The sequence below is a fragment of the Mercurialis annua genome, linkage group LG1-X, assembly GCF_937616625.2.
Source record: "Mercurialis annua linkage group LG1-X, ddMerAnnu1.2, whole genome shotgun sequence".
In the NCBI taxonomy this organism is placed as follows: domain Eukaryota; kingdom Viridiplantae; phylum Streptophyta; class Magnoliopsida; order Malpighiales; family Euphorbiaceae; genus Mercurialis; species Mercurialis annua.
In genome coordinates this window covers 63,161,895-63,184,959 of record NC_065570.1, presented here as the reverse complement: position 1 = coordinate 63,184,959, position 23,065 = coordinate 63,161,895, and the positions used below count along the sequence as shown (strand labels likewise).

The 23,065-nt window shown below is 32.0% G+C and overlaps 3 protein-coding genes and 1 non-coding gene across 5 annotated transcripts; all 4 read left to right on the top strand.

Moving 5' to 3' along the window:
- The first annotated feature begins 1,613 nt into the window (after window positions 1-1,613).
- On the top strand, window positions 1,614-5,901 carry LOC126655848 (UDP-D-apiose/UDP-D-xylose synthase 2). The gene is made up of 9 exons (XM_050350184.2): window positions 1,614-2,075; window positions 2,427-2,519; window positions 2,683-2,790; window positions 4,159-4,273; window positions 4,357-4,490; window positions 4,781-4,882; window positions 4,969-5,061; window positions 5,158-5,293; window positions 5,386-5,901. The coding sequence occupies exons 1-9, from the start codon at window positions 1,629-1,631 to the stop codon at window positions 5,496-5,498; spliced, it is 1,341 nt and encodes a 446-aa protein (XP_050206141.2). The 5' UTR covers window positions 1,614-1,628; the 3' UTR covers window positions 5,499-5,901.
- A 6,701-nt stretch (window positions 5,902-12,602) lies between these two features.
- Window positions 12,603-16,525, top strand: LOC126664703 (BTB/POZ domain-containing protein At3g44820). 2 transcript variants are annotated; one of them, XM_050357216.2, is made up of 5 exons: window positions 12,603-12,872; window positions 13,103-13,172; window positions 14,066-15,265; window positions 15,343-15,906; window positions 16,301-16,525. In XM_050357216.2, exons 1-4 carry the CDS (start codon window positions 12,823-12,825, stop codon window positions 15,901-15,903), a joined length of 1,881 nt encoding a protein of 626 aa, XP_050213173.1. In that variant the 5' UTR covers window positions 12,603-12,822; the 3' UTR covers window positions 15,904-15,906; window positions 16,301-16,525. The 2 variants fall into 2 exon arrangements, with proteins under 2 accessions (XP_050213173.1, XP_050213172.1); XM_050357215.2 differs by having other exon boundaries at window positions 15,343-16,525.
- A 1,234-nt stretch (window positions 16,526-17,759) lies between these two features.
- TRNAS-GCU (transfer RNA serine (anticodon GCU)) lies at window positions 17,760-17,841 on the top strand. The gene has a single exon. It is a non-coding gene; the product is annotated as a tRNA-Ser (tRNA).
- Window positions 17,787-22,060, top strand: LOC126665836 (protein RETICULATA-RELATED 1, chloroplastic). Its single transcript, XM_050358767.2, has 7 exons — window positions 17,787-18,419; window positions 18,496-18,594; window positions 18,682-18,905; window positions 19,509-19,578; window positions 19,803-19,882; window positions 20,689-20,753; window positions 21,555-22,060. Exons 1-7 carry the CDS (start codon window positions 17,961-17,963, stop codon window positions 21,746-21,748), a joined length of 1,191 nt encoding a protein of 396 aa, XP_050214724.1. The 5' UTR covers window positions 17,787-17,960; the 3' UTR covers window positions 21,749-22,060.
- Window positions 22,061-23,065: the final 1,005 nt, after the last annotated feature.

Genomic DNA, 23,065 nt, shown 5'->3' with positions numbered 1-23,065 from the left:
TATAACTCTAAAGATACTTCTTTGGTCCATTATTTTATACTATTTTCTCTTCTCTTTTATTTTTCTCACTAAACTGATTTAGGTATCGGAGTGGACAGCTGCAGAATTCCACCGACGTTCCATCTAACCTACATTCCTCTTTGTCTTGTAGGTTACTCGGTGTCGCTGGTGCTTCAATGATTTATTAGTAAGCGCTACAACATTTTGTTGAGATTTTAGGTTCAATTTCTTCCACAAGTACTCTCCCTCTCCGATTACATATAAAAAAGGTTTAGTAAACTACGAATTAATACATTTGCGTCAAATAATAAAAAAATTTAATTGTAAATTTAAACGTTTTTTTGAATGTATAAATTTATTATTCCCTCCGTCCCGAATGGATAGGCACTATTTCAATTTTTTGTCCCAAATTATATCCCTTTTAATCATAGAAAATATGTTGGAAATACAAAAAAAAATCATTACAAAACAAAAGTTACCACTATATAAAATGAGGACAATTATGGAACTTTTCAGTGTTTTAAAAACTGGACTAAAACTGCCAGTCGAACCAGTTAAACTGGAAACTGTAAGTGGTCTGGTCTAAAACTATAAAAAAACCAGTTCTTTTGATTGAACCGGGTTGGTACGAATTGAACCAGATCGAATCGATACAAAATCGGATATCGAACCAGTAAATTAGAGATTGAACCGATAAAAAACTGGTGAACCGATATTTTTTTTAAAATTTAGTAAACCAGTTGAACCAGTGATTGAACTGGTTCAACCGGGAATCGATGGCCTCACAAGTTTGACCACCTGTTCGGTTTTTAAAACACGGACATTTTTTCAAATTAAAATTCCCTGAAGTTAATTTTAAACTATTAAGGGTTCATGTTCACGATTACACCATTCATTACAAAATGAATTGAGTAGGTAAAAAAAATTACAATTTTAATCAAATTAGTTTACACCGTTCATTTTATAATAAACGGTTTAAATCGTAAATATGTCCCTCTCAAATTTATTTGAACTTGAAAGAATTCCAATCTTGTTTTCTCATGTATTAATTCATTTTATCTAAAAAATTTAAATTTTTTAATATTCATATTTGTCATGAAATGCCTATCAATCAGTGTTTTAAAAACCGAACCGGTGGCTAAACCGTTGAGGCCACCGGTTTCCGGTTCAATGACCGGTTCAACCGGTTTAATAAATTTAAAAAAATTAAAAAAATTCTGGTTCGCCGGTTTTTTACCGGTTCAACACCCCGATTTTTTACCGGTTCATACCGGTCCAATCCGGTTCAACCCGGTCCAACCAAAAAATCTGATTTTTTGTTTCTTTAGACCGGACTACTGACCGGTTCGCGGTTCAACCGGTCCGACCGGCCGGTCCGGTTCGATTTTTAAAACACTGCTATCAATATCATATTACGAACATAATTATGCTTAATTAAGCAAAGCACTCGTAATTATGCTTCTCAAGGGACAAGTAATTCGATTTAGATCTTTCCTTAATTATTTAAATAATTATTAAGCGATCCAAGATCTAATGATATTAAATAATTAAATACACGTGTCACTCAATTAGAGGGAGTACTCATCACAACCATAGACTCGCGAGTAGGATTTTAGAACCCAAAATGAATGAGCACCTCTCTCTCGAACAATGATATATCATCACCACTTTCCTTTTCCCTCCTTTCCCTCTATACATACTACATCTTCTCTTCTTCTTTCTTCTTAACCCGCGCTCATTTCACACTCCGGCGCACATTACCACCGCCACCGCCACAATCGCATTCTGATTTAGTTTTTTTTGACGAAATGGCGAATAGAGTAGATCTGGACGGGAGGCCGATAAAGACAATGACGATATGCATGATCGGAGCCGGAGGTTTCATCGGTTCACATCTCTGCGAGAAGATACTGAACGAAACGCCGCATAAGATCTTGGCTCTTGATGTGTACAATGACAAGATTAAACATCTTCTTGAACCGGATTCTTCACTTTGGGCCGATCGGATCCAGTTTCATCGTATTAACATTAAGCAAGATTCTCGATTGGAAGGCCTTATCAAGATGGCAGATCTGGTAATGCGTTTCGCGTTTTCTTTCATTTTCTTCGTCGTTTTGCTCGCTAATGTAGTGGATTTGTTACTTCTCATTTCATTTTGTAGCTATTTAAGTTGATTTTTCCGTCGTGTGTTTTTGTTTGTCGTTTTGTTAAGCTCCTGCGTTTTATGTGCGTTTGCTTATCGTTTCGTGCTGATGTAGTGAATTATGCTTGAAGGTTCGTTTTGTTAATTCTATGTGTTCTTTTTTGTTGTCGTTTAGGTTATAATGTAGTGGATTTGCGTTAGACATAAATCTGGTATAGCTTAAATTTGTGCGTTGGTGTGCTTTTGGTTGTCGTTTTGTTGCTAATCCAGTGTGCTTTTGTAGACTATTAATCTGGCTGCGATCTGTACTCCCGCGGATTATAATACGCGGCCTTTGGATACGATTTACAGCAATTTTATTGATGCCTTACCTGTGGTAAGTGTATTGCTTTAACAGATACTGTGTTATGTTTCCTTTTTTATTATTATAATATTTAATTAGATCAAGTTGAAATGTACAAGATTTGGGGCTTAATTGGTTATAATTCTTGGAATGAATTGCATTGACATGTGATTTTGATAATTTATTGAAATTTTAGGTGAAGTACTGCTCAGAGAATAACAAGCGTTTAATTCATTTCTCAACTTGTGAGGTTTATGGTAAAACTATTGGTAGCTATCTTCCTAAAGATAGCCCTCTTCGCCAGGTATGTTTAGGCTTTAGATTTTTCTTCTTTTAACTTAATTTTTTCCTGGGAATTATGAATGTCTTCATGTGGATATGACGTCAGATTTGTTATTATACCTGTTTATTTATGTGATATGCTGTGTGATATGAATTAGAAGTTGATGAACTTAGGAATATTGCATTCTGACTTCCCGGATTTCTTCTTCATTACGTGTGTATTCCATTGTATGGTTACTCTACTTGTTTCTTAGAGATATCTTTTTGATGCAAGATATACAATGAGGATTCAGCTGTAAATTTGTCATGATGATTGAGGTTCAGTTCAGTAAGTACAAATAATGAATTTGGGTCATTGGGGAGACAGCATTGGATCCATTTAAGTGGTGTGAAATTGTGAATAATATATGTACGAGTAAGAAAGTTACCGGTTTGAGTTGTGCTTATGAGACATGGATTTGTTATCTATGAGAAGTTATGTTATGAAGTTTAAAGTACATCTTTCATGACCAGGAAACATAAGTGGGTTGATTGTAGGATAACAAAATGGGCATCAAATTTTTGCATCTTTTGCAGAGTCAATTACCTGAAGAAGATGCACAACTAGTTTCATTACATGTTTACATTTTTTTTAAGTATCCACCTGCAATGGATCTCTCTATTTTTAGCTTCAATTGGTATAGTTATGTTATCATCACTGTGTTTGGTAGAAGGAAATTGAAGTTTTTTTGGAGTATATGAATATAATATTTGAACTGGGTCCAAAATTGTAAAATTTACTGGTTAGTCCAATTGGTACAGCTGTAGGAGCATATTAGATGTCTAGATCCCAGAATTTATTGCATTCTTGCTTTTAGTTTTTAAGGATTTAGCAGATATCTGAATTTATTTCCGGTTCTAATCATCATTATGTGTGTATTTCACTGTGTATTACTTGTAGGTTGCATCGTAGAAAAAACTTACTAGAACATAAATCGTATACAAAGAAGCTAAGCAGGCCTACCTGAATTTGTTAATAGCATCACACAAATTTGTAATTTGCTTTTAGTTTATAAGGATTTAGCAGATATCTTTGTATACCATTTATGTTCTAGTAAGTTTTTTCTACGATGCAACCTGCAAGTAATACACAGTGAAGCATTTTGTCTAATTTAAACAATTAGACCATACTTATCTTTCTACAGACTTTGGAAATTTAGAATTCAGTAAGTAATGGACTTGCATTTGTGAATGACCTGTATTCTAGGTTTATCTTCTCTAGACTCTAGTTAGCAGTCTTATACAAATTTGGAAACTTGAATTTTGGAATAGTATATTTGCACGGTTTCTTTTACCGTTGCCTTTTACTTGCTAATCGAAGTGAGATTTTCTTTGTTGAATGTTATGATAGGATCCTGCTTACTACATTCTTAAAGAAGATGAATCCCCCTGCATTTTTGGTTCCATCGAGAAGCAAAGATGGTCTTATGCATGCGCAAAGCAATTGATCGAGAGGCTGATATATGGTGAATACTTTGTCCCCTTGATTCAACTAACCAGTTTGAGATAGTTGGTGCATATTTCCTGACCCCATGATTGTTTATTACAGCTGAGGGTGCAGAGAATGACCTTGAGTTTACCATTGTGAGACCTTTCAACTGGATTGGTCCCAGGATGGACTTCATTCCCGGCATTGATGGCCCAAGTGAGGGCGTTCCCAGGGTTTTGGCATGCTTTAGCAATGTTAGTTCTATCTTTCTCTGCCATGAATTCAGAGCTAGGGGTGTGCATTCGGTTCAAGCCGAACCGCACCAAATTCTCAAGAAATTAAAAAAATTTAAAACCATACTACGAACTAATTTTTTTATGTCTACAATCAAACCGGACCAAACCCAAAGAAAAGTTTTTTTTTTTTTAAAATATGAAACTAAATCAGATTTATTGATTCATTTATTTGGTTTGTTTTTGCACGCTGAATAGATTTCCTATTTTATTAGGTTGTTTGACTGTGATGTTTCACTTTGTTTGTCCAGGCTCTTCTGCGCCATGAGCCACTCAAGCTTGTAGATGGTGGTGAATCCCAGAGAACATTTGTTTATATCAAGGATGCCATTGAAGCTGTTCTTTTGATGATTGTATGCTTATTTTTAATCTTTTCCTCCAGTTTTTTCTATTTTTTCAATTAAATTGAAGTAGCTTAATTCCGTGGTTATTTATGTAGGAAAATCCAGCCAGAGCTAATGGCCATATTTTCAATGTGGGAAACCCGCACAATGAAGTGACCGTGAGGCAACTTGCTGAAATGATGACAGAGGTGAGAAGAGGATTTTGAAGATATTTCTTTATTTCAATAACTATTATGTTTTAGTGGGTTCTGATCACCGGAATCATTTTGATTTACTTTTAACAGGTTTATTCAAAGGTAAGTGGAGAACCTGCTCTGGAGGTGCCAACTGTGGATATCTCCTCAAAAGAATTTTACGGTGAAGGATATGATGATAGTGATAAGAGAATTCCAGACATGACCATTATCAATAGACAACTTGGTATGCCTTGGTCGTGTCTACAATTTTTTATTTTTTATTAACTTTGGAAAAATACAGGTGGATTTGACACTGGTTGGGTGTGTTTTTGGCAGGTTGGAACCCGAAGACATCACTGTGGGACTTGCTTGAATCGACCCTCACTTACCAACACAGGACATATGCGGAAGCAATTAAGCTGGTGATTGCAAAGCCAACTTCCAGCTAAGGAACTGAAGAACACTTTGAGAAGGGGTAATATCTTGGATAGGTTGTTTGTTGTTGTTAGCATAAGTCCAATTCTTTGTCGACGGAAATCTTAAATATCGTAACATTCGGAACCAATATACGCTACAAATTTTTTGTCTTTCCAGTGTCGGTAGTTCAATGGCTCCCAGTAGCTCGGAAAATGTCTGTTTGGGATGATGATATTATTCTGAAAAGGTATTAGGTAAATGTTTTAGATCTGGTGTTGCTGTTGTAAGTTGTTACATAATCCCGGGGGGTATTATACGAAGTTGGTTTTTGTTTCTGTAGTAGAGGTTTGCTTTGATCTGTTTTGGCATCCCTCTGTTTTGTTTCTATTAAAGAATGTGTTGTATTAATTTGATATATGATAATCTCTTTCATAAGCTGAACAGCCTTTGAGTTGTTAATCTTTTCTGTCACAAGAAGTGTATCTTTTGCTGTTTTCTCAAATAATTTATTCAGTATGTCTACTAAGAAAATACAATTTCATGTGTTTGTTTATGTAATCCGTTGTAAGATTTAGTTTTCATTTTCTGTTTAGGATCATTCAGAGTATATTATTAATGTTACCAATGAAACTTGTTTAACGAGATCTTACATTTGGCAGATTTTAGGTTAATCTGGCCTTCTTTTCTTTTTTTTACAAGAAAAAAGGGCAACGCCCGAAATTTGTTATTCGAAATTTGCTTCCCTAATCCTTATCGAGCATAGCTCGAAGGATGTTTGAATATATGCTGCATCCTATCCATTATTTATCTTATCGACTACTATCTTATTATCAACTTCTACAATAATTCTTCTAGCTCCATCAAACTCCGCTCTTTCTTTTCCTTCGCTAATTTAATATAATTACTTCTTCTCTGAATATCAAGCTGAACTTGAGAAATTGACCTTTTAGCAAGAAGGAAAACAACAATCACTAGAAAACGAATTATCAATCAACTTAATGTTTATACAAGGAAATTGGCACATTTGTGGAGCATATAAGTATGGGAAATTAAAAGATTCAAGTATTTTTGCACCAACTCTTTTTTTTTTTTCAAAATATTTTAATTTTAATGTAATTGTTCATAATTTAATTAAATCAATGGTTCACAAACATAGTTTGTCAATCGTCAATGTAAGAGTGGGGCACCATAAGCGTAGTCTAGAATTTTTTTTATTTGAAAGAAATGGCTCTTTGTATTGAACTTAATAAAAATATCGGTTTCAATGAGCTACCACTTAAATAGTGCAAGCGCAGAGCAGCATTCTGCCAAGATCACAAGTCCTCAAAAAAATTGGTGTATGCCTGAGTTCTAAAATCTAATATCATACATAACATTTAACTCTTAAAATTAACATATAAATAGTTGTACTCGTTGATTTTCTTTACAACATTATGGAACTATCATATGCACAAGTTACAATTTAGATTTAATCATCCAAAAATATCTCACTTTTAAGTTTTTTTTTGTTTAGGGTCCTAATCAAAATCGTTAATTTGAGCCAAAGTTTGAATTCTCTGTTTCAATTATAGTCATTTGTTATATGAAACTTTTATAAATGAATACAGTTGTATCAAATTTATATAAATATTCATTGAGTAATTTTTTAAATTTTTTTTATAGAATTGTGGTGATATTTATGTCAAGTGAAGTAGTAAATTTATTTATTTGTAATCAAATGATTCTACATTAACGCCATTTGAATTAATATTCTTCCATTTTCTTTTTGGACGTTATAATCTCATATCTTTTAGGGGTAAAATTTTGTTTTTGTAGTTTGAGAGTATTTTGGTAATTTTAAGGCCAAAACTTTTTCTCCAGGGACCATGAAGCAACCACTAACCAATGTTTCAGTTTCTGTAATTAGCTACTCCATTTTCTTCCCTCAAACAGATAGATGACATAATGCATCACCTTGTTTTATTTCATTTGGAAAATTGTCATTTTTTTTTTGCTTTTTAAAATTGACAATTAACAACTTTTGATCTTCCTTACATCACCATGCCCATTATTTAATATTTGGTGGTTGTTGAAAATCAAAATGTGCTTCTCGTCAATATTTGATAATTGAGGGCTTGGCTTAGTATGAAGTAGTACTATGGGTTAGAAAACAATTTGAAATATATTGTCCATGCCTATTTCTAGTAATTCCCAAAGTTTAAGATAATCATTTTACAATCTATTTATATAAAAAAAAAAAAATTATTTTACAATCTATTTATTTAAAGTTCACTATTTATTGTCATTATTTTAAAGGTGAATTAGTCATAGAATTTACTAAGTATATAATAAATTCTAAAATATAAATTTAGAATACTAATCGTGTTAATTTAAACTGTGTAAAAGTATCTAAGTGGCTATTATTTTGAGACGGAAAGAGTATAATATTAACATCTTTTGATTCAGATTAGAATTTCTATTTTTTTTCTTCTAAAATTTAATAATTTGTTCTTCTCTTTTATTGCTTAGGTATTAGATAGTATAATAGTGATTTGGCTTACAGATTTCATTGATTGGTGGCAGAATCATTTTTTTATGAATAGTGGTGAGTTATTTTAATTTAATCATTTTTGTATTAAACTAATTTTAATTCGGTATCCGTAACCTAGTTTTTTTATGTGAATTTTTCTCATCTTTTTTGACGGACGTTAGGTCTTTTTTGTGTGGAAAATTTGATATTTTTTATAAATGATACTATTTGCTTCATCGATACATACCCGGAAATTTATAATTATGGATAAGAGTTGTATTTTCAATTAGACTATTGAAGTACCAATTGCGTTTTGAAATAATTATTAAATAGAGCAGATATATCGTCGAGTTGTATATTAAATACAAATAGAGGATGTGAATATTAATTTTCATTATTTGATTGAGGTCATTGTTTTATACTTTTTGAATAAACTGCACTTTTATTATTTCTCTATTAATAATATGATTATTACTGAAAAAAAAAAAGGAGAGCACAAAATTGAATAATCTTCAAGCGTGGACCAATTAAGAGCTGAGCAGGTACAAAATGAGAGAATCTGGTTCCTGCTTTGAATTAATTAAGGTGTAGGTGTATGTCTGTATTAGTTTGTTATGATTAAGTTCAATTATTTCTATTCTGAAATGCTTACACTCCCTCCTTTTTTTTAGTTGTCCGTTTAAACAAAAATTATATATATCAAAATAGTACTTTTTTTATTTTAAATTATATAAAAATATATATTAATATAGCCCTATTAGTTAATAAATGCTTTTAAAATAAAACATAAAATTATTTATTAGGTATGAATAAATTTATAAGATAAAAATTAAAATCACCTTAAATTTCTAAATGAAGAATTATTTATAGACAATAGACAATTAAAAAAAAGAGGAAATATGTTTTAACAAGGATGAAAACAATGTCATTAATTATATTTGGTGAGGAGATTATGTCACTCATAAATACTTCTTTTCATAGCTCATTTTTCGTCGGTCTAATGGTTCAAAATATTAGAAAATAATTTATGATCGTAAGTTTGGGAACGGCCTTCCACCTTGTATCTTTATAATGTGTTTGGATCAAGTGAAAATGAAAATTAAATTAAATTAAATTAAATTAAATAAAAATAAAATAAAATAAAATAAAATAAAATAAATAAGAATTAGAATGGTTATCTTTTATATATTATTTTAGTTTAATCATTAAAGTATCTTATTTTTTAATTTTATTAATTTATGATCTAAATTTTTAAAATTATAAATTTAAATACATTTCTCAATTTCCAGTTCAATATAGCCATTTATTTAAGAATTGAATTGGAGTATGATTCAAATATAGTTTATACATTCAAAAATTATTTATGGTAGAGAGATAAATTGGAATAACAATATAAAAAATATATTTGAATTTTTTTCTATTTTAACTCGAACGCATGCTACAATTAAAACTGAAAATAGAAAAATAAACTAAAATGGATGATTTTGTGAGTTTGGTCCATAAAAAAATCGAAAAGATAGAGTAAGTAGACGAGGGAAATTCAACTTCCCGGGAAATAGACTAGAGAGATACAACTTTTCGAAAAATAACAATATATTTTTACTTGGTTCAAAGTATGTTTTTCATTTTTTGGGGAGTTGGGTGTTTGACTTTCCTTTAACTAAAAAAGTGACCTTTCTAACAAAATTATGGTAAGTTGCACTTTCTGAATATTTTTAAATTATTTCTCTAATCTATGCTTACCAAACTTTTTTATTTTCATATAAAATCCATTTTTATTTTATTTTATTCATAAGGTATATCTATTTTATTTTATTATAATTATTATCATACCAAAAAAATTAATATTTTTATATAATATAACTATCAATTTTCTTTTTTATTTTAACATGAAGATAATATTTAAAGTTGTACTTGAATTTATTAATCTTATATAGAAGAACGAAAAAAATAATATTTACTTTTTAATAATATAAAAATATAAAAGATATGTACGTTTTTAGTTAAACAAATTAATATAATATGCCGAAACTTATTATACACTTTGTGAGAAATAAAAAATGAAACAAACAGTTTATATTTGAACTTTCCGAAAAATTAATTTTCAGAAAATATACTTTCCGGGAAGCGAATTTCCGAAGAGTACTTTAGGATGAAATAAGTGAGGCCTAAGTCTATTATTTTATTCTTACCTTTTAATACCAAATCTGCCCTTAGTATTCTTTTTACTTAGATAAAATGATTGTTTACTTAAGAAAAAAGTATCAAAATTCATATTTACTTATAAGATGAAAAATAAAACATAATATGAAGATTTTTTGTTATGAGGATGCTATAGAATAATTGTTAAAATCTCACTTACAATATTTTAATGTTTTGAGTTAAATTATTATTATTAAAAGATAATACATGATTAGATTCAATTGAGCAGGGTGGTGTATATGATTATATTTATATCACAGGCATAATTCAATTTCAAACCAATTTTTTTAAAACCAAATAGTTATCATACAACCAACCACTACTACTAAATTGAACAATCATACCAATTATTCCCTTCACCAACCTTGTTTAGAAAAGCTTAAGATGTGCCTTTCTGGCCTCTTCCTTGAATCCCTATGTCCATACCCAAATTTTGTAAAAAGGCAAAATGCATTTATAAATCCATGTATTATTGTATATTTTTTTTTAAATTGGATTCATCTATTATAACTAGCATGTATATTTATTGAATCTTTATACTTTCTAAAATTGGATTCCTTTGTAATTTATGCACATGGAGTTCTTTATACATGGATTTTTCTGTGATAAAATGTACTAACAGTGTTAAGTTGTATAAGCTAAATTGATTGTGGAATTTTTTTATACAACCAAACTAAAAGTATAAGAACTCAATTCAAAAGAATTATTATAAAAAAATAAATTATTGTTATATTACAGTCGCACCAACAACATATAAAATGCACGTACATCATTTATGCGATAGAGGGATCTAATTTCAACAAAATTAAAAGTGTATAAACTCAATTTTGATAAATAAAAATAGGCCAAATGATTAAAAATATGTAAAATGTTTAAAGAAAATTTCACAAACGTCTAAATCTTTTAATTTTATTCGTATCGTCCAGATTTGCTTTTCAATAATGTTTAACTACGCGATTTTATTTTTATTTAAGAGGGAAAATGAGAATAAAAAGGAAGTGTACAATTTTTGTGGTTTGAAAATGGAATACATGGCCCAAGAAGCACTAAGACACGCACGCGTTTTGAATGATGAATGCAGGCTAAGTGTTCGACAAAAAGCGCAAGACAAACTTAATTTTAAATTAATCCAGCTTTGCTCTGCCTTATCATTACTCTTGTCTATCTGCTTCCCTCCATTTCTCTACATTATTTTAGGCTTTAAGCAATTACTCCCTCCGGTCCATAATATTTGTCGCATTTACTTTTAACACAAAAATTAAAAAAATACCTAATATGTCCTAATTGGTAAACACTTTTATTAAATTAAAACTTGTTTACATTTATAACTACTATTTTCATTTGTTTATTGCATTCTTTCAATAAATTAATGGAGGCAAATATGAAAAAATAACAATTAATGCTCTCTTAATATTTTAACATGACAAATATTATGAACTAAAAAAAATTCAAATGCGATAAATATTATGGACCGGAGGAAGGAGCATAGCATTACCAGCTAAACATTATCATTTTCAAATTCTTTTTCTTTCTCAAAAGTTGCTATAATTTATTTATTGTACATACCAATACCATACGTTATATGTATGTATTTTTGCTAGTGTGAGAATAACATAAAATTATGAATAAGCTAATCCAAAAAATATAATGAAAAGAAAAGTTAGTAATAGCCGACAATTTTGTATTTTGTGATATGATTTAAAACCTTTTCTCCTTAAACTTTTGCCGGCTCTATGTCATTTTTTTAGCTCTTTAATATCTGAATTTACTTTTATTTTTTTATTTTTTTTATCAATGGTAAAATCTACTTACATTGATAGTCAGCGTTAGATGTTAAATAGCCGAACGAATGGTCGTTTTGAGGCTCGAAGTCGAGACTTCAAGATGTACATGCGCTCGAAAGCCTAGTTATTTGGACTAGACATCGTTCACAAATTTATTTTTATTTCAACATATTTAAAACAAACTAAGGTTTATATTGATAAATTTTAGGTTACTAAAATCTAATACTATTTTATAAATTTTATTTATAAAAAAAGTTCAAATTTGTAATATTAAAATACTTGATAAATTACTTTAATATTTCTTATTTTAGAATAACTTTTATAGATTATTTTACATATTTAACTAAAATGGTGGTAAAAGTTTATAAATTTTAATATTTTTATAAAATACAAAACTCTAACAAAATATATTTATTTTTTTGAAAATTATTGTTAGTTAACTAAATCGACATAGTTAATGAAGTTGATATCAAACATGCATTTAAAAAAAATGAAGAGAGCTTACATGCACACCATTGGTGAAATTTATTTTTTAAAAAAAGTGTGATAATATGTGTTTATCTTAGCTGTAAAGAAGGCCCACTTCAGTTGAATTGAGTCTTTTATGGGGTAATTTATAGTCTTCAAAAATGTTCTATATTTATGTTTCATCCTATGTTTTATTTATTTTTCTTTCCCTTTTCTTACAGTTTAACAACCGCCATGATCATGTACAACTAACAAAGACTTAAACTTTCTTCTTCTTTAGAACTTTTTTCTTGTTTATACCTCAGACCCAGTTATGTTTTCTCCTTGTTCAAGCATTTTTAAAGACAATTTTTTAATTTTCTTTTGTTTTTATTCTTAGTTTTTACTCTGGCTATGGCGCCTGCAGGGAAAGTTACTGGATTTCTCAAAGAGGGCAATGAATGGTAATCATTATGAACTCAATTCATCTCCTAATATTTGTTTCTGGGCATTCCTTTTTTTTTTTGTTTAATTGAAGTGTTTTGAAGGCAGAATTTTGCTCTTATTATGCATACAGTTTGAAAATTTTAAAGGGTTTAAAGAAAATGGTGTTGGTTTGTGATATTCTTAAATTTTTTATACAAGAATTAGGGAGGAATTTATGAAATATTGAGAATTTTGGTGGTTTTGGTAGGTTTTTCAAGACAGGGTTGCCCAGTGATATAACTGTTGTTGTGGATGGCATTAACTTCCACCTTCACAAGGTGAGTCTTTGCAGGATTTTGGGAACTTGAATATAACTTATTTTAATTCTTTTTGTTTTATCTCTCATATGAATTTAAGTTTGGATTTATGACTTTGATAGTTTTTCTTTTAAATTACTCTTATTTTTTCAGCTAGCATAGTCAATCTTCCTTCTTGAATCTTGTGAGGATTTATTACCTTTTAGAAAATTCAATCTTGTAGTAGTATAGCAGGAAAATTTATAATTCTTCTTCCTTTTTTATCTGTTAATTTTCTTTGTTAATTAGAGAACTTTTATCAAATTTTTGGTCAACCTAAATGGATATTCATCATATACTTGGGAGATTTTATTTTTTACATCGTACATTGGTTCTCTTGGTTTCAACTTTTAAGATGCTAGAGCCTCTAAGGATTAGTGAAAGGGTTGTGGGATTAAAATATTTACACTTGTGATCCAACTTTGCTAGATAAACATAAAAATTCTAACCTCTATATTGTCTCTCAGCAACTAATGGTGGAAATATGAAAATGTCAAATGAGTGGTGAAAAGATTCGATTTCGAGGGTTAGTAAAATGACGGAGGCTGTAAAAGAATTGATTTTGATTGATTTAATTTTTCCGAACCACCAGGTTTTAGTTAACTTTTTCGTCCGAAGCCTTAGAACTGTTTTTGTATAAGCAGCCTCTCAACTATTGACAGCAAGTTTCTGAACTTGATTTTTTTTAACTCTTTGACTTTTGGAAATCGCTTGTATTTGAGGATATAAAGAAAAAACAGTTGATTTTATCTTTTTCAGCATTGCGGCTTTTAGTTTTTCATCATTGAAGAAATTATGTTGATATTAAATTAATATAGTATTGTCAATTGGATTTTGGACCTATTTCTAATTTGTAACAATATCCGACTTTGCAGTTTCCACTTGTATCAAAATGTGGGAGGATAGCACGTATATGTGAGAAATCCGTAGAGAAGGCATTTGCCACCGCTCTTGAAGAATTTCCTGGTGGTCCTGACTCTTTCTTGATTGTAGTCAAGTTCTGTTATGGCATGCGCTTAGAATTGACGCCAAGAAACATAGTTAATGTTTTTTGTGCAGCCGACTACCTAGAAATGACAGATGAGTATGGCGAAGCTAACTTGCTGTCTAAATCAGAGAGTTTCCTCCATAAAAATATACTTCGCAACTGGAAGGACTGTATTTTGGCTCTTCAGAGTTCAGATCCTGTTTTACCGAGAGCTGAAAAGCTCCAGATTGTAAGCAAGTGTCTGGATGCTTTATCTGTGATGGCATGCACAGATCCTAGTTTATTTGGATGGCCCATGATGATGTACGGTAGTTTACAGAGCCCAGGTGGTAGCATCTTGTGGAATGGGATAAACACTGGAGCAAGAATCCGAAGCACAGAATCTGATTGGTGGTTTGAAGACATCTCTTATCTCAGTGTATATTTGTTTGAAAAACTAATCCGAGAAATGGAAAGACGGGGTATAAGACCTGAAAATCTCGTGGGTGCTATTATGCATTATTCCAGAAAGTACCTACCAGGCCTAGGCCGGTGGCAGAGCGGACAAGGTGGGAAAACTAGAACTGTTGCCAGTTTCAGCATGACGCCTGCTGCTGTTGATCAAAGGATTTTATTGGAAACCATCGAAAAGCTTCTCCCTGAAAAAAAGGGGAAATCTTTCTGCCGGTTTTTACTAGGACTTCTTCGCGTTGGACTAATATTAGGTGTCAGCCAAACATGTAAGGACTCGTTAGAGAGGAGAATAGGGATGCAACTGGAGATGGCAACCCTCGATGGTCTTCTTATTCCTACTTACTCGGATTCTGATACTTTATATGACACCGACTGCATGGAACGGATAATTGATCACTTCATGACTTCAGAATCTAGGATAACATCATTTTCTCCGCCATCATTGGACCTAGAAACATCACCGTCATCTGAACCATTAAGAAAAGTTGCAAAAGTGGTTGATAACTATATGGCAGAGGTTGCTTCCGATGTAAATTTGAAACCCAGAAAAATACGCTCACTTGCAGAGGCACTTCCAGATTCTTCAAGACCATTACATGACGGATTATACAGAGCGTTAGATATATATTTCAAGGTCCGACTCAACCTTTCTTGAAGTAGAAGGTTTCTTATTATATTTTTGAAGTTTGTTAATTGTTGATGGTTGTGCAGGCACACACTTGGCTTTCCGATAGAGAGAAGGAAGAACTCTGCAATGTCATTGACTACCAAAAACTCTCAATCGACGCTTGTGCACATGCTTCCCAGAATGACAGACTGCCGCTTAGAACTGTTCTTCAAGTCCTGTTCTTTGAGCAGATGCAGTTAAGAACTGCTCTCGCGGGCTGTCTCCATGTCTTGGATGGGGAAACTGCCCCTGCTGGCCCCACGACATTCCCGAGTGATATGGCAGGGCAGATTGTACAAAGAGATGGATGGGTAACAGTTGTGCGCGAGAATCAAGTTTTAAAGGTAGGCATGGAGAACATGAGGTCTAGAGTTGGGGAACTTGAAGAAGAATTTAGTAAAATAAAACAAGAAATGAAGAGGGTGACTAAATCACATAGCTCTCTTAGCTCCCCTCGTTTGGTACCTCGGAAAATGGGATGCAAGCGTCTTCCACGATCATCCGATGCACAACCCGATAATTTTGACAGCAATGTACCTACTCCAAGAGCATCAGTAGAGCAACCGCGCTCTTCTCGACATCGGAAAAGTTTCTCTTTGTTTTGAAAGGTAACACAGTAGCCAGATTTATTTCTCAACATCTAAAATGGAGGATGCTTTATCTCTCGGGTTAATAGCAAAACAAATTATGAATTTTAATTGCTAACTTTCAACTTTAGCAATTTAAAATATGAACGGTCAATCTCTCTATTATTCGGAACACTGAATACTTTTCCGCTAAACAATACTAACGCGGATGCCACAATACCATATGCGACTGTTTCGAGTCCACATAAGTATTTCTCAATCGGAATATTGATTGGTGTTCCGAATTGTAAAAAATTGACCCTTTGTGTTTAAATTGTTAAAATTGTAGAACACATTAAAATTCACGATTTGTTTTACGATTATTTCTTTTGTCTGGATAATTATTTTGGGGATGTGTTATTGTGAATTGTTGCAGAAATGATAGGAAAAAAGCTCCAGTCCAAATCTGGAGTTATAGGCAGTCTATCCCAGATTTTGAATGGAGCTACCATACATTATGTATTTATAACACGAATTTAAAAAAGAAAGAAGAAGAAAACAAGGATTCATATTCATTACGTTTAACACTATTCTCTTCCTTTACATGTGTATATACATATTCTTGAATTACTTTATGAAGTTTGTAATTGTCATTTCCCAATGGCTTGGTGTAATCTTAGATAGTTTATTTTTTTTATCCAATTGGCTTGGTGTAATCTTAGATAGTTTAATTTTAATGCTAATTCAAAATCTACTTTTCTAGCTATTAGTCTACTAATTTTTTAAAATTATAAAATGTCTCGCTTGGTTTAAAATTATATATTTTTTGAAAAAAATGTAATTTTCAGGAAAATTAATTATTTAAAAATTTATAATGTGGAAAATAAAAAATATCCTCGCTTGGATTATTTATTAATTGTTTATAAAATTAGATTTTAATTTTCTAAATGTTAAAGATAATAATATTTAATTAATTAATTAAAGTAGTTAAATTTAGAAATGTTACTATCTTTTATAACTATTTAATTTGGAAAACAGAATTTAATTAGACTTTTTTAGGAAAGTTGTATCTTTTACTATCAAAGAAAAATTGAATATTCAACTTCTTGGAAAGGCACTTCAAGGCTTGGCCTAGTCCTTATTGCATGGGGTTGGCGGTTCCACTCCAACTCTTTTTTTTTTTTAAAGAAATGTGAAATTTTATTGCAGCATTAGAAAAAGTATTACAAGTCAAGCATATAGTTTTTTATAAATATATTAAGATAAATAAATAAAAGCTGCAACCCTCTTTCACGATCAATGAGATAGGAATTCCCGGAGATAGCAATATGAAATCGAAAATTGCAAATTGTTGATACATTCGCAATGTCTTCTAGAAGCAACTGATTTGGATTTCGTCAATTGAGCATTAGATTTAAAGTGCATTTTATCAAAAATATAATCTGCAGCTCTGAAAGTTTCAATCTGAATTGTTCAACTGGATCATATCTTTGAATGAATTCAATTGAAAATCTAAAAACAAAAATTTCATCATAAACGATTCAAATATGCACCGCATTACAAGATCCATAAAGGAAACATCAAATCTTTCACAAACTTTTTATTAACACTTCAAATGAAATTCAATTCATTCCACAAACGTTTTTCCTTCTCACTTAATAATAAAAAAAACACTTCAAATGAAGTTTAGTCTATTAAGAAAAACTAATAAAATGTTGATATATACGCACACATAGTGTTGCTATATACATGAAGTTTTATTTGATAATTTTAAACTTGGCTCAATTTTTTAATATTCTTTCTTGTTTTCTTTCAAAAGTTATAGTGTACAAAATGGTCTCATTGTAAAATCTGTTTACGTACTTATTGCTTTCTGTCACATAATTAGCATCCAAGTCGCTTTGGCCGAGTGGTTAAGGCGTGTGCCTGCTAAGTACATGGGGTTTCCCCGCGAGAGTTCGAATCTCTCAGGCGACGTTTCTTTTTCTGATTCACAGCGTTTTTTAATTCCATTCTAATAAAAACGTTTTTAAACCTAGCCACCATTGACGTAACTCAAACACACTCTCTTTTAGCTTTTAACTCAAACACACTCTATGACGTCACTCTCTTCTTCTTCTTCGCTTACATTCAACAACTCATCATCTCCGTTTAACTTCTCTAATGATTCCGTCACTGTAACTGCACTTTCCGTTAAAACAAATTACACTTCTTCATTTACACGTTTAAACCTCCACGTCACTTACTCCAAGCTCCAGTCCGTTAATTCTGTTCGTGATTCTTCATCGGATCGTGTTCTTGATTTTACAATTGACGCCGCCAGTGGCGGCGGTGATAGTGGAGATTCCGGTGGAGTTGGTGGCGGTGGAGGAGGAGGTGGCGATGGTGATAATTACGAAGATGGAGAAGAGAAAGAGTTTGGTCCTATCATTAATTATGAACAAGTAGTTAAAGAAGCAGAAACGCGTGGCGTTCAACTTCCGAGTGATTTTTTAGAAGCTGCCAAAGCTTCTGGAATTCGCGAAACGTTTCTTTATCGATTCTTCGATTTGCAGGTTTTTTACATTTTATTTGAATTTGAAAATTAATCCGGTTTTAATTATTATTTATTGATTCGTTTCGTTTTTACAGGGATCAGTGTGGCCACTTGGATTTCTAATGAATCACTGCAGTATGTTACGTAACCGCATGCTAGCTGATCCTTCATTTCTTTTCAAAGTTGGAACCGAGGTATTATAATTGTTTGTACCAATTTTATGCTGTTTAATTATTATGATGTGCTATTGTAAATTGTAAATGAATTTCAATTATGTGTAGATAGTTATTGATTCTTGTTGTGCCACGTTTGCTGAAGTGCAAAAGAGGGGAGATGATTTTTGGTCAGAGTTTGAGTTATATGCAGCTGATCTTTTAGTTGGTATTGTTGTTGATATTGCTTTGGTTGGTATGCTAGCTCCTTATGCTCGTATCGGTAACCCTGCTGTTTCAAAAGCGGGTCTCTTTGGAAACATACAACGGGCTTGTGCTGCTCTTCCCAGCAGGTTAATTATCTTGTCGTGTGCCTGAATTAATTTTAACTTGATGCGTAAGCAAACTGTGCAGATATTAGGTCCAGTTAACTGTTCTTAGTTAGTTGACCTTGAAAAGTTATGAATGCGTGTTTTATTTTGATAATTGATTGTTGATCGGGTTTAAATTGTGAATTGATATCTATGCATTGGCATTCCTTGCAAACCTTAATCATTTTGTCCATGACGAGTCTATAAAATTAAGTTTCCATCTGGATATGAAGCTTAAAGATGTATACTTGCTTAAGATTTTTTTCTCAATCATATATTCAGAATGGTCTGTTATGGACTAGCCAGCTGACCTGTCTCGGCTTCCTCACCACTTTACCTCTGTGATTGAACAGTAGATTTTCAGTTAATGCTATACTTTATCATTTATAGATTATGCTGGGCTATGTGTTTAATCATAAAACTATGAACAAGTGAAGTGCCTTATTGTGCTGAAGAGTCCAAGGTGCCATGTGAAGATCTTGTGCATAACCTTTTCTCTATTTGCCTTTCCTTCTAGCGGAGTCTTTGACAACTCTGTATTCTAACTAATTCTTACTTCACTTACAATTTCTCATTTGACTGCAGTGTTTTTGAAGCTGAAAGGCCGGGATGTAAATTCTCCGTAAAGCAGAGGACCGCTACGTACTTCTATAAGGTACTGGAGAATACTTGTCCAATCCTAATTATATAGTTTAATTTTGCTAAATTATCCTACAAGGGATAGTACATTTTGACACTCTTAAATACGTAATGATATCCTATTTTTGGACTTCTAAGTTTTATTCTCATTCCATGGGCAATTTCTTAGAGATTTTTCTTGGCAGTTTACTGTCATGTCTCTTCTGATCTGAAGTAACTGAGCGCGTAATCTGAGTGCAGGGAGTATTGTACGGTTCAGTAGGATTTGGGTGTGGACTCATTGGCCAAGGCATTGCTAATTTGATCATGACAGCCAAGCGGTACACTCTATTTCTGTGTAGCCTTGCTATTGATTTGTTTATTGTCATTCCTGACCATGAAATGCAACAGACATATTCTCCTCAAGCTGAATGTACTAAAAGAGAATTTTACTTTTAAAAAAAAAAAATTATGCTTTTTAAGTTTTATATTGGGTTAATTGCATATTAAAACACGAACTTTAGTGTAATTTGCAATCACAACATGAACTTTAAAACTTGACGATATCGGATACCAACTTTCACTTTTTGGCAAATCAAAGCCCCCTTCGTTTTTCGATACAAATCTGTTGAGTTGGAAGCCGGTATTGCCACGTAGGCTGACACGTTGGAAAATAAACGGTGTTTCAATTTAGAAAAAAAATAAAAGTTTGATGTCTATTTTTGCCAAAATTTTAAAATTAGTGTTGTAATTGCAAATTACGTTGAAGTTCGTGATTTAATTTGCAACGTGTCAAATTATGTGGCAAATACTGAAATCTATTATGTCAGTATACATGACAATTCTAGCTTCCAACTCAGCAAAAGTGTCCCGGAAAAATATCAATGTATTGATTTGCCACAATTGCAAAGTTTGTTGATGACATTGCCAAGTTTGAAAATTTATGTTGTAATTGCAAATTAGCCGAAATTTACTGATTAGTATTTTTTCTTCTAACCGCGCAATTGTGAGATTTGTAGTTCAATTATTTAGAATTACTTACTCCAGACCATACTTTCCTTGTTATAATATATTGCAATTGAAGAAAATGATTATATAAAAGATTTTCTTACTCTAATCATATTTTCTTCACGGTGCTTGTTTTCAGGACCATAAAGAAATCAGATAAAGATATTCCAGTTCCACCTCTAGTGCAAAGTGCTGTTCTTTGGGGTAAGCCACTAAGCCTACATCTAATATTAGTGTTCTGACCTTTGGTTTCTAGTTTTATTCCACTGTAATACCTTTTCAGAACTATCCTATTGGTTGATCATTCATGTAATCGGTGTTCTGTATTTAGTTCATAATTTAGTTGATATAGCCGGGATTTAAGATTAATCCCGGCTTCATTCTTTTTCGATATTCCAAAATGATTTGGGGTTTCTATATTCCAAAATGATATGAATATTAGTGTGAGCAAACAGTAGACTAAACCGAATTAACCTATCTATTTCAGTTAAAGAGTTTGGTCAATTCAGCTAGTCCGGTCGGTTCGGTTTGGTTAATAATTTTTTTTGTCTGGCAACAGTTACGATTTTTAAAAGTTAGGTTAGCCGAATAACTAAAGATTTTATTTATTTTTTATATTTTAATTATTATTCTTTAATATTTTTTATAGGTTTAACCAAATTAACCAAGTTATTAATTCAATTTGGTTTTGTATCTTTAAACTTTTGGTTAATTTGGCTAAATCGAATTCGGTAAAATTTACTAATTAGGCCAGTTCGGTTAAAGAGATAAAGTAATTTGGTTAATTTGGTTTGGTTAAATTGGTCGCTTTTTAACCGAATCGACATTTTGCTTACTCCTAATTATTATAGTTTATATCGGAATTATTCTTCGAAGGACGACTCAAGTGCAATTTAGCTTGTTGTCTTCTAGCAAGATTATCTATGTCATCCATAGGATTGATCTTTATTCATCCACTCTCATTCTCTTTACTGCTTACGAATTTACAATTACCTTGTCGGTCAGGTGTATTTCTTGCTGTATCATCCAATACTCGTTATCAAATCATCAACGGATTGGAGAGCCTGGTTGAATCATCACCTTGGGCAAAACAAATGCCCCCTCTTGCAATGGCATTCACAGTTGGGGTGCGATTCGCCAACAATATTTATGGTGGTATGCAGTTTGTCGATTGGGCGAAGTTGAGTGGGGTGCAATAACTAGTTGTGACTCATACAAGTCATACTTTTGTTTTGGACCGCTGGATCATCCACACCATTACAAAGACAACCAATAGAGTTAAACCAGCGGGAGACGAAGAGGAGGATTATGGTGGTTAAATTTAGCCGCTGTTCTCTGTCGGAGAAGCCTTCTGTTTTTACTTGTCTGCTGGATGACAACTTCTAATCAACATAAATAATGGGTTAGTTCTTTGGTTAGGCAATATTATATGGTAGCATAACCTTGTCAGTAACAGATATTTATTGGTTTACTATTGATGCATTATACCAGTTCGGTTTGGTGTGCGGAAATTGAACTTAGTTTGAAATTGTAAAAAAAAAAATTGGATTTTCGGTTTGGTTTGGTTTGAAAAGAAAAATATTAATTTTATTTTTGGTTCAAACCAAACTGAAAAATCGAACTGAACTACTGACTGGTATGGTTCAGCTTGATTTGAAATATTCTAAATCATTGTAAATTTAGTTCGGCTTGGTTTTGAAAAAATTCAAGATTTCAGCTCAGTTTGATTCAGTTCTATTTGATTCAAATTGAATGCACCTCCTATTATATTAGGTAAGACATGATGTCTGAAAGATGCTCAAGATTACCGATATTTTATTCAGTACTTTATGATTTTTAATTTCATTTGTTATCTGATGTTGGTTGCGGAATGGGAGGTGAGTCGGATAAGTAGGGCGACTTTCTCGAGTCGGCTTGATGCTTTAGTGTTGAAACGGTCGAGCCAAATAGGGGCATCAGATTCATCTTTGTCGACTGGGACTTGTCAAGACGTCACACAAAATACTGGCAAAAGATTTAATGCCACAATGCATGGATGGGTTTCTTAATTTATTTTCCAACTGGTTTAGCCACATTTATACCTTGCATATGCTTGAATTGAGTTCAAATATCCTTTCTCAAGCGTGGTATTAGATTAAACTTGGAAAACACTCTCTAGTAATCAAATTGAAGGTGGTTTTTGGATGCATCTTTGCTCTTTTTTTTGGCTGGTGGGATGCACATTTACAATAATAGTAAGCAAGAGTTGGTTAAGCCGAATCAATCGATCTATTTTCTCTTAAAGTCTGGTTAGAAACAGGGTTGTAAATAAATCTAGCTTCGGCTCATTCCCTTGGTAGTCTAAATGAACAAGTTCGACTCTAACCTATGTTCATTTATTTAAACGTTTAAGTTTGCATGTGAGCGCGAGGATTTATATATGCTCGATTACAAATTTGTGAGCTAGCTCTATAGTTTTGATTAAATAGCATAGTCTTAATTTATAAATTGAGTTTGGTTCGTGTTCATTTGTTTAA